This window comes from Pinus tabuliformis, chromosome Q, assembly GCF_031772625.1.
Source record: "Pinus tabuliformis cultivar Carrire ecotype Pingquan chromosome Q, CPIR1, whole genome shotgun sequence".
Taxonomy (NCBI): Eukaryota; Viridiplantae; Streptophyta; class Pinopsida; order Pinales; family Pinaceae; genus Pinus; species Pinus tabuliformis.
In genome coordinates, this window is record NC_142296.1 from 376,600,587 (window position 1) to 376,612,473 (window position 11,887).

At 38.8% G+C, this 11,887-nt stretch overlaps 1 protein-coding gene across 1 annotated transcript; it reads left to right on the plus strand.

The window, feature by feature from the left end:
• The first annotated feature begins 1,301 nt into the window (after positions 1-1,301).
• LOC149219737 (uncharacterized) lies at positions 1,302-4,925 on the plus strand. The gene is made up of 2 exons (XM_089386900.1): positions 1,302-4,570; positions 4,658-4,925. Exons 1-2 carry the CDS (start codon positions 1,302-1,304, stop codon positions 4,923-4,925), a joined length of 3,537 nt encoding a protein of 1,178 aa, XP_089243026.1.
• The last annotated feature ends 6,962 nt before the right edge of the window (positions 4,926-11,887 follow it).

Genomic DNA, 11,887 nt, shown 5'->3' on the forward strand with positions numbered 1-11,887 from the left:
TCATGGCGAACACATAATAACATGCATGGCAAACACATACCTAACATACGCTCCACGAGCAAACATGGCTGGTGCAAATCCAAGCGTCATATTTCGTTCTCGTTCCCAATATATAATACAATGTCACTGTGTTGTGAGACGTTTCACGCTTTTTAGTAAAACCGTTCCACGTAGAGTTGAGAGGATCGTCGGCATTTCACGATCTAAATATCTTGAGGAATCCCATCACAATTTGAACATGAACTGAGCATTGGTGTAGGTTCTGATGCGGTGATATGTGGGACAGATATTATTGCGAAAAGCAATATTCCTGTAAGAATGGACTGTACAGTCTTCTCGTGCTGGAATACGAAATATTCCAAACATATCAGTCTGGGAGCTGTTTTAATTACTCTCTACGAATTGATGGTTGCACAACTTTTAGATAATTTGAGTGACAATCGATTCAGTGTGCGTGATGTTTTATGTAGAACGCATCAGCCATTGCTATGATAGCCCAACGAATTGGTCGAATATTTGAATAGGATAATGCGCTATGCATTGCAAAAAATGATTACAAATATCCAGATAGTTAATAATTCAAGAGGATACGTTCGTGGAAAACGGGGGTTTGATGTAGAAATTGCCACATCCTTGAAAAGTAGGCCCCTCTGGACTCACAGTCATGTCATTATTAATATATGCAGATCAGTCAAGTTATTATGAATATGTAAATGGAAGGCAATGTCATGGGCACCAATAATAAAAGATTCCTCCGCTCTGCATATATGAAAAGAAGATGCAGGTCGGTAGCTTTCGTTTCATCACTTTTAATTGTCTTCGTCACTGAACTTTATAAATTATACGTGGTTGATATGCATCAATTGGACGTCTTTGTACACTGAGTGGAAGTGAGCTTAATTGATTGACAAATATCAGGCCTTGTTTCGAGCAAATAGTGAGCACCATTTTTCAATGAAAAGAAAGAAAAAGGACTCCATCGCTGATAGAATTAAGAACGAGCTCCTTAGCAGGAACTTTGTTGACATCCCCCTCTCAAACTGCTCCCAATGTGGGAAAATGGAAGGGCCGAGAAAGCTTATATTGCCAAGAGAATTGACAGATTTATACTTCATGCTAGTCTAATTGACAATTTAGGCATGCCTTTTTCATCAATCGAGAATGTCTTTATTTCTGATCATAGACCGATTATGCTTGGATGGAGGGGAAAGGGGTTTAGAAAAGGTTACTCTTTTAAATTCAACAGGACATGTTTAGAAGACCCGGAGTTTAATGATATCATTTCAAAATCTTGGTCTGAGATGTCGTCTCCCGAAGTTTTTCCACTTCTAATGACTTTCAGGGACAAAATGGAGGCCATCCGAAAGGTGGTAAAGGAGTGGCAGTACAAAAAGAGACAAGCCAACAGAAAGGAGCTCCGGGAGATTCAAATGGAATTGGATAGCATTGCGGATTCCATGGCTTCAAACATGCTACCGTTTAATATAAGATGCCGGATAAAGGAGCTGCAAAAGGAAAAATCGAAAATTTTAGAACAGGAAGAATCTTTCTGGAGGTTAAAGAGCAGAGCGATCTGGTTGAAGGAAGGGGATAGGAATTCAAAATTCTTTCATAATTTCGCCAGCTCCAGACGCGAAAAAAATTCTATATGGAAAATCAGTGATGGGAGAGGAGGGTTTCTATATTCCCAACAGGACATTTCAAATGAGGCGATGAAATATTTTGAGAACCAGTACAAAAGGTCTGAAGAATGCAAATTTCAGGATATTTTGTGGGGCATTGAAGTGTTTCCTCAGATGTTTGATGATGATCTAAATGACCAAATCTTCCAGCCGGTATCCGAGGAGGAGCTGCTGAGAACAATGAAATCTTTTAAAAGGGACAAGTGTCCGGGTCCTGACGGTTGGACGATAGAATTTTTCATTCACTTTTTTGATCTCATAAAATCAGACCTGTTGAGGATGGTGGAAGGATCCAGGATGTCAGGCAGCATCAATCAAAGAACTTCTTCCACTAACATAGCTCTCATTCCTAAAAAAGGAGATGTGGAATCCTTCAAGGACTATAGACCGATCTCACTTTGTAATATCTCTTTCAAAATTATATCGAAGATCATAGCTGAAAGAATAAAAGGAACCTTTTCAAAATACCTATCAAAGGATCAGCACGCCTTTCTAAAGGGAAGAAATATACTAGATGCAGTCGCAAGTACACAGGAAGGCCTATTTGCTATACACTCCAAAAAAAGTGATGCGGTTATTCTCAAAATCGATCTCTGCAAGGCATACGATTGCCTTGATTGGGGCTTCACTAGGTGCCTGCTCGCAAAGATTGGTCTAAGAGCAAGCATGATTAACTGGATCATGGCATGCGTAGAAAGGGTGGACTATGCGATTATCATTAACGGGATTCCATCTCCTTTTTTCCGCATGGCCAGAGGCCTTCGCCAAGGATGTCCCCTTGCGCCGCTCTTGTTTATCCTGGCTATGAACACACTTAGCCTTCATATCAACAAGGCTGTCATGGAGAACAAATGCCGCCCCCTGAAAATTTGCAGAAATATTTCAATCTCTCACAATTTATTTGTTGATGATATTATTCTATTCAGAATGTTTTGCAGGTTCACCTGGATTTGCTTCTATGAAATCCTAAAAAAATTTCAAATGGCTACAGGATTGCAAATAAACTATGTCAAGTCAACTATTTTCCACAATGACTCCAATCCGGTTGAAGTTGAATGGCTGGCTAGCCTTTTTGGAATTAAAGCGCAATCCATTAGTCTTGGTATTAAATATTTGGGTTTTCAGATAAAAGCAAATGGTTACTCAAAGGCAGATTGGAATTGGATATCAGACAGATACTACAGGAAGATTTCAGCTTGGGAATTTAGATGTCTAACTCTGGCAGGAAGAGTGATCTTGGCGCAATCAGTACTGAACCAGCTCGCGGTTTATTGGGCACATTTATATTTTCTCCCTGTGAGTATAATTCAAAGTATGAATAAGCTTACAACGAATTTTATTTGGGGCGGTCAAGCGGGAAGAAAGAAATACCATCTCTCAAAACTGTCTAGTATCTCGCTGCCAAAGAGTATGGGTGGGTGGGGTTTGCTCGACATGCGCACTTTCGGGAAGGCTCTCCTATGCAAGTCATTGTGGAGAGCGATTCACGGAGAAGGATCATGGAGTTCCATTATTCAGAAGAAATATTTAGGCAGGAAGGACCTATCTTTTTGGTTCAGGGAGGGAAGGATCGGTGCCCCGTATGGTTCTTCAATATGGCTCAGCTTTCGTAAAATTGAAAATTATTTTTTGAAGAACTTAATTTGGCGTTTCCAATCTGGCAACAAGATCCTTATCGGGAAAGACCAATTCCTGAGCGGCGTCGAGGAGATCAATGTGCCTGTATCTTTATTAAATTTCTTTCATAGACGGGGTCTTTTCTTTTGGGACAGTTTGATTGCGGAATGGCAGGGATCTATTCCACTGTGGAAAGATGCTGGAACTCTGGACATGCATGGTCTGATCGCTCTTCAATGGGAACACATCAGGACGTGCCTAAGGAACTGCGGCTTTTTTCGCTCTGCTGAATCTGACAGTCTCACTTGGAAAAATTCGAAAGGATTGAATAATGTTCGAGTCAAAGATGTATATCTGAATTTAATTGGTCTTAAGCAGCCCTCTCTCAATCCTATCTTTCCTTGCATTTTTTGGAAGGCAGATTGCCCGCCCAAAATGATTTTCTTTGCCTGGCTCTCCTTTCATAACAAGAATCTATCCTGGGAAAACCTAAAGAAGAGGGGATGGCATGGTCCCGGCTTATGTCCTATTTGCAGATCAGAGGAGGAAAACAACGAACATTTATTCTTAAAATGCAAAAGTACCCAACAATTATGGCATGCATTGGAGAATCATTATGGAATTCAGCACAACATCCACGCTTCAATCATTGAAGCGCTCCTCTGGTGCAGTGAGCAAAAGGAATCATGGAGAACAATATTCATTATCGCTCTGTGGAGTATATGGAAGTGGCGAAACAACTCTATTTTTAATGGCTGCAAATCCCCTTTCCTGGAAATCTTTTTCAACATTGTTTCTCTATATGAAGCTCTCCCGCAAAAGTCTCTCAAGCAAAAAAAGGGCGCATGCAAAGACCTTTCTATGGATCCTTCAATTTATCCTAGGGCGTTCTTTGATGGAGCTGAACAGAGTGGCTCCTGTGGTTGTGGTGTTATAATTATGGTAAATGAAAACAATCAGTTCCTCATCCACTGGAATGGTGGGAGAGGCACCAACAACAAAGCTGAGGCGATGGCCCTCGCTGGCCTTCTAAAATTTTGCCTCTTTCTAAACATACAGGATGTCTCAGTTTTTGGAGATTCAAAGGTGATGGTGGACTTCGTCTCCCGGAAAAATCATATTTCCATGCCGCACCTGTTAGGGTGGATGGATAGGATCAGTTTATACTGGGGGAGCTTGGAAGGCGGCTCCATTCATCATATCAGCAGGAATCTAAATCAGCAGGCTGATTCGCTGTCAAAAGAGGGTCTTCATGCTGCACCGGGTCCTTGGTTTTTGCAGGTTTCATCTGAAGGGAATATTTTTCCTATCCAGGAATTTTCTCTTCCTGATCTCTAGTTTTGCAAGCATTCACTCAGGTTTTCACTTTCGTTTTTTGTTTCATATGATGCTGTATCTATTCTTATTCCTCGCAGAAGTCTCCTCGTGGAAGTTTTATATGATGCTGTATCTGTTTTATTCCTCACGGAAGTCTCCTCCTATGATAACTTTTTGTCCAAAAATGAAGGAATCTTGTTGCTGGACGATCTGCACATGACTTATCATATCTGTGGTGATGGATTTAGTCTCTTATCTGTCAATATCCTGGCAGGGGTTAGCTTTTGGGATATGATCCATGTCTTTTGATTTCTATGATCCCTTGGGTCTCTTTCAGAAATCGGTTGTATATATACGCCTCTTTATATTCCTCATATAATATATCATGCTTTTTCTTCCTGAAAAAAAGGTATACTCTTTCTCAGCTAGTATTAATGGGAACACATACTTAACCTTTTGGATTGTTTTCCTAACGTGGCCAATGGAAATGTAAGAGTAATATATTGTCTTTGCCCAAAAGTATGAGCTAATCAAGGGAAACAAGGGAATCAAGTAACAAAGAAGATCGGGAAACAATGAAACGGAAGGAGAACGTAGGAGAACAAGGTATTCAAGATGATTAAGACTGACAATGGGATTAGGTTTATTGGATAAAAAAAATAGATAGTTGACTTTTAAGAGTGATTTAATTTATCTTTATTTTCGCAATTAAAGTTGTTAGGGTCGTATTTGATTTCTGAAGCTTTTTTATGACGGTTCGAGTGGAATAGGTTTATTGGAAAAAAAAAATCATGGTGGATTTTTAAGCGTGGTTTAACATATATTCATTTTCACAATTAAAGTTGTTAAGGTGGTATTTGATTTCCAAAGCTTCTTTGATGACGGTTCAAGTGGAAGGGGTAGAAGCCAAGATTTTGGTTTTGTGAAAACAAATTAAATGTTTGCTATTGTGGAATTATTCAACAGTGGCAAATTTTGTTATTGTATAGAGAGATGCTCTAAAACATAGTATAGGGGGAAATATGTAGGCTTAAATGTTTGTAAACATAAACATAAAAATTTAACATTTATATGTCACATCAATTAAAAAATAATAAAACATTACATGTAATACAAAGCCTAGTATGGAGCGATATTGTACTGTCCATAAATAAGTGTAAACAATTAAATTTTAGTTGAATTAACAATAAAAAGTTTGAAGAAATAAAAATAATAAAATAAAATTTGTTATATTATAATTTTGTTTTGCAATGAATGAATTGATATGTGAAGTGGATAAGTAAATTGTTTCTAAGGTAGAAGAACTTGCATAAATTTTGGTGTGTAGTAACCACTAGTAAGTCTGCACATTTACAATGAAAACATAAATAATGGTGAGAAGTAATTGTGCTAAGTATATTAATTACATCTTATTCCTATTCATTTTTTATGCAAAGACTTATTAAATTATACATAAATTTTGGTGTGTAGTAACCACTAGTAAGTCTATACATTTACAGCGAAAACATAAATAATGGTGAGAAGTAACTATGCTAAGTATATTTAACTACATCTTATTCATATTCATTTTTTATGCAAAGACATATTAAATTATGGTGGGAACTAATTGATCATAAATATGGTAAATCAATACACAAATATGTAAAAATCATGCATGAATATTCCAACCATACCTATAGATTATGGATTAAAATATGTAAGACAATTATCCACATGCCATTATATTGGGGAAAGGCTACAATAAGATCTTCAAGTTATTGTCCAATCTTAAACATTATAATTTTCATTGATCAATGCTAAACTAATAATGATCAACCTATAAATTGATTGTTAGAATTGTGTCTTGGCAGAGACTAATAATGATTCCATAACCATATTTAAATTTAATTAATAAGAACATAAAAACTTAATACTTACAATAAAATTACAATTTAACAAGATTATTAATCATGGATATTCACCCCCAAAAACCATAACTCATTTCAAGATAAAAAAATAAACTGAAAAAAATATTCGACTTTACATATATTATTTATCACGCAATGACAATTCTTGATCATATGGATGGAGGGGGGTAGAGGGGGGAGAGAGGAGAGAGAGAGAGGGAAACATAGAGATGGAGGGGAGATTGTGGGGGGGAGAGAGAGAGAGAGAGTGATGGGGGGGAGTGAAAGAGGGCGGTGGGAGAGAAGGGGAGGGACAGGAAGAGAGAAGACTTGGGTGAGAGGGAGGGAGAGAGAGAGAGATGTAGTTGGGGGGGGAGAGAGAGAGAGGGAAGAACACAGACTTTGAGAGATAGTGGTGGAGAGAGAGAGGGAGTGATAAGGGAGAGATAGAGACAGAGTGAGTGAGAGAGGAGAGGAGGGAAGAAAGAGAGGAGGAGAGGAGAGAGAGAGAGGGGGAGATACAAACACGGAAAGGAGAGATAGGGACACAAAGAAGGAGATCGAGATGGAGATAGTGAGTAAGTTGAAGGCCAGAGAGAGAGAGAGAGTGTGATGGGGGGAGAGACAGAGGGACGTGCAAGATAAAGCATGAGAGAGGAAGGAAAAGATAGATGATTTGAAAGAGAGAAGGAGAGAGGGAAAGGGAGAGAGAGGGAGTTGGAGGGGAGAGAGAGGGAGGAAAGAAGAAATACATAAAGAGAGAGGTGGAGAGAGAAAGGGGGAGTGAAAAGGGAGAGATGGAGAGAGAGTGAGGTAGAGAGGAGAGTGGGAGGGAAGAGAGAGATAAAAGGAACGAGAGAGGGAGAGAAGGAGAAGAGAGAGAGAGAGAGAGAGAGAGAGAGAGAAGGGGAAGAGAGAGAGAGATATGGAGAGAGACTATGTATGTTTGGTAGGTTAGATAGAGAGGCAAAGAAGGAGAGATGAAGGGAGATGGGGATATAGATGGAGGGGGGAGAGAGGGAAAAAGAGGGAGACAAAGAGAGGGAGGGAGAGAGAGATATGTATGTGTAGAGAGAGAGAGAAAAAACATGTGCGTTTGGGGGGTGAGATAGAGAGACAAAGAAATAGAGATGGGGGGAGATATAAATATAGATGACAGGGGCAGAGAGAGGTAAGAAGAGAGAGACAAAGAGAGGGAGGGAGAGGTAGATATATATATATATATATATATATATATATATATATATATATATATATATATATATATATATATATATATATATATATGAAAGAGACTGTAGGGGGAGAAAAATAGAAAGAAATGAATATAGAAACAAAAGTGGAAGGGAGAGAAAGAGGGAAGAAGAAAGAAACACACAGAGACCGATATAGATATTATATAATATTGAACATTATTAATTGTAGAGGAAGATGAAGTAAGGCTTTTAAAAAAGGTGAAAGAAGTTGGATTTAGAAAGCCATGAATAATTTTAGTTTTTCACTGAAATAAATGCATTGATTTTAGTGTATATGTTGATTCCTAATCTTATTTGATTGCACTAGATTCATTTATTTAAATGTAGTTGTTGATTTCTAATCATATTTGGTTGCTTGCACTAGATGCATTGTTTTCAGTGTAGATGTTGATTTCTAATTGTATTTGATTGATTTCACTAGATTCATTTATTTCGTTGTACATGTTGATTTTTAATCCTATTTGCTTTCTTGCACTAGAAGGATTCATTTCAGTGTACATGTTGATTTCTAATCATATTTGATTGCTTGCACTAAAAGGATTGATTTCAATGTAGATGTTGATTTTTGATTTAATGTAACTAGATGTATGATGTACATTAATTTCAAAGTAATTAGATTAATAATGTGTATTGATTGTAGTGTAAGCATAGAAAAATTATTGACGTCATGCATTGATCATTGTTGTGTTACAACAATTCAACCATAAATAAAATAGTTGAATTTTCATCTTAAATAAAATGTTCACTTGCCTAAATTTTTTTCTTCTTGAAGCTATAAACTATTTGTAACTGACTACATTCTTATTATTCCCATTTTCTATCATTCAATATTATTAGTCACTTTTCATTAAATGAGGTGATAGAAAACAACTACCATTGAAAATTACTTGGGGTTTAACAGTCCATAAGTTACAATATTTGACATTGGAGAAAGCTACATTAATGTTGGAGAGCAAGAGAGACAAGGTGTGATGTTTACTACAATAGCATGAGGAAAATATTTGAATGGTCTACGATTTCAATTGCCCTTTTCATATGATCAATATGAAAAGATGGTAAAACTAATAGGTGTGACTGATCAGGTGCTCAAGTCCTAGGTGTTGTAAAAATGCTCAAAATTCAAAGTGCTCAGAACTGGTTCAAAGCTGAACGACCGGAAAGTGCTCATCCTCACGATTCCGGCGCCGCAAACGGTTCGGAAAACGGTCGCCGTATGAGGGAGATATGGCCAAAACAATATTTTGCCCAAAACATTAGAAAATTGGAATTTTAAAAATAAAAAAATACAAAAGAATATTCCGTAGAATATTCCCTCTGCAGCAGCCAATCAAAATCTGCCACGTGGCAGGCCCGGAGGGCGCCACGTGGCCCTGTGTGACATCATCAAATTTCATGGGCGCATATGTTAAAATTTTTTGGAGGTTCAGTGATTTGAACCCGTGACCTGCTACAAGTTAACCTTCCGCCTTACCATTACATCACGCTGTTGGTTCTTGTTATGTGAATAGAAAAAACGTTATTTAAGGTTTAAATTGCTACAGGCGGGAAAATGAAGGGGGCCAGCCCCTAAGGGCCAGCCCCCATACACCATGCGACCAGCACTCAAGAACCAGGGGCTACGCCATGACCGTTACCACAACCGCCAGCAAAACAGTCAACGTGGTCACATGTGCGCAAACCTCGGGCCCGACTACAGTTTAACCACCAGTTACATTCAAGGCTTGGCACGCAATCCAATGCAGGCCTAACCACCCACAAATCTGGTCACATGTAGCGGTAATCTCGCAGTTAATCACGCGGTTCTGTTGGAGGCAGTTTGGCGGAGCGCACCATATTTGGCGGACCCGCCATATTTGGCGGGCCTAACTGGCGCCAACTAAAGTTAGCTGGAGTTCTTTTAGGGGAAACTGGCAGTCTGGAGTAAATGGCCATAACTTTGGCCCAGAAAGTCGGTTTTGGACGAATTTTTTTTTTGATTTTGGATAATTTCGACCTTCTGAAGCCATTGGTGCAGGTCTTACAGCCATCAGAGGTCATTTGCATACGTTTTGGAGCCGTGAAAGTTCTAGGAGCCACTAGGGGCCAGTATTGGGAAGACTGTACAGGGTTGCAGGTATCCATTGGAGGTGATCCAATAGTCAATCCTGAAGGATTCATGTGTTCTGAATCCATTTCTACCATCTATTTCTCCTGTAGATGCTTCTATTCAGCTGTATTTTCAATTTGAGCATTTAATAAAAACAAGGACAAGCCCATTTGGAGGCTTTGGACCCAGCAGACGTAGCCCTGGAGGGGGTGAACTGCTTTATCAACTTCTTATGCATATGTGGTTGGTTTATTTTACAGAACAAATTCATTTTTATGTGTTAAACAGTAAAAGGAAATAATTCTGCTATGCTTAAATGGGTTGTAATCAGCTGAAAAGTTCATGTGTTTCATTTCTGCAAGACATGGGAAGTTTTTAAATATGTTTATTTCTGAATTGAATACCTTGCAAACAAATTTCAAGTAGTTTCAAATTCAGATCAAGTTGGTATCAGAGGTCAGGGTTTTTGTGCAAAGATCTTCTAACTGTCTTGCAAGTATTGATGCTTACCAGGTTGAAACTTAAAAGAGGGGAAGGACAGTTGACTAGAGAAAGAGAGAATCCTCAGTCAAGGAGGGCCAGAGAGCCATCACCTCCACCTTCAATTTCACCCTCAAGAGTCTCAACAGAAGCTTCAAGGATGCCTGAACATGGAGGAGAAATTCCTCTAGAGACAGATCCAAGAGAAGAAGAAAGAGTCTTCAGGAAGGCTTTCTTAGATCTGACTGAAATGGTGAGGATATTGTACCAAGAAAGAAATGAGAAATTGTCTGGAGAAGGGTCCAAACATCCACCTGAAGGAGAAGGCTCTTCAGGAGGTAAGAAGGATGATGATCATTCCAAGAAAGGACATGGAGGAAATGGTGATCCACCACCCCCATCTTCACCTTCTTCCTCTTCATCTTCGTCTTCTTCTGTTCATAAGCATAGATCCTCTGGAAAAAGTCCTTTTTTAAAGCTTGATGTAAAATTCGAATTACCTATGTTTAATGGTGAAGTGAATGCAGAAAAGCTTGACAACTGGATTAGGCAGTTGGAAGTTTACTTGAGGATCCAAAATATGCATGATGATGCCACAAAGATTCAGTTGGCTTCTTTGAGAATGGATGGAGCAGCCTTAGTTTGGTGGGAAGCCAAGACTAAAGAGGAGATCCAGAAATTTGGTAAGGTTACCTTAACATGGCCTGAATTTCTGTTAGCCATTAAAAAACAATTTTATCCTCTTGCTCACATGCAGAAAGCCATTATGAACTGGCAAAATTTCAGACAACTTAAGGGTCAGAGTGTCCAAGACTACACCCAAGAATTCAGGAGAAGAGCTCTCTTGTTAGGAGTAGATTTGCAGACCCAAGAAACCTTGCTGAAATACATTGGTGGCTTGCATAGCTACCTTAGACACACCATCTTGATGTTTAACCCTACGAGCCTGGACGAGGTTTGTGTCCAAGCTACCCATTTAGAGGCAAGGGGAAAAAACACATTTGAAGAGGGTAGAAACAAGCCCCCCAAGGGGAAAAGCAAAGAGAAAACCTCCAAGGGAAAAGGAAAAAAGAATGCATCTGTCAAACAGGAGAGTGAGAAAGTGATATGTAAACATTGTTCTAAACCAGGCCATGAGGAGAAAAACTGTTGGAAACTATATCCTGAAAAAAGACCTCAATTTAACAAATCCAAAGGGAAACAGAAAACTGCTGCTACTACATCTACACCACAAGATTTAGGGGAAGATTCAGGTGATGAAACCAAAATTGCAGCCATGGGTTTGAAAAACTTGAAGGGAAAAGAAATTGAAACTCAAGCCAGCACTAGTACCTCAAACTGCCATGTACAAGCTCCTAATGAGGAAGAAAGAATTGAACTGTTTCATGTGAGGGTGATTTCAAAACATACTAAGATTGACACACTTTTTGATAGTGGGTCACAATCAAATCTTATATCAGAGGACTTGGTCAAGCAGCTTAAACTTGAGACCGTTCCACATCCGAAGCCATATCCACTTGGATGGATTTGCAAGGATGCAAATTTACAAGTTTCAAGAAAGTG

Coding starts and splice junctions, on each gene's coding strand:
- LOC149219737 (XM_089386900.1), top strand. CDS start 1,302: ATGTCGTCTCCCGAAGTTTTTCCACTTCTAATGACTTTCAGGGACAAA. Junction 4,571..4,657: donor CATGCTGCACCGGGTCCTTG/GTTTTTGCAGGT, acceptor GCATTCACTCAG/GTTTTCACTTTCGTTTTTTG.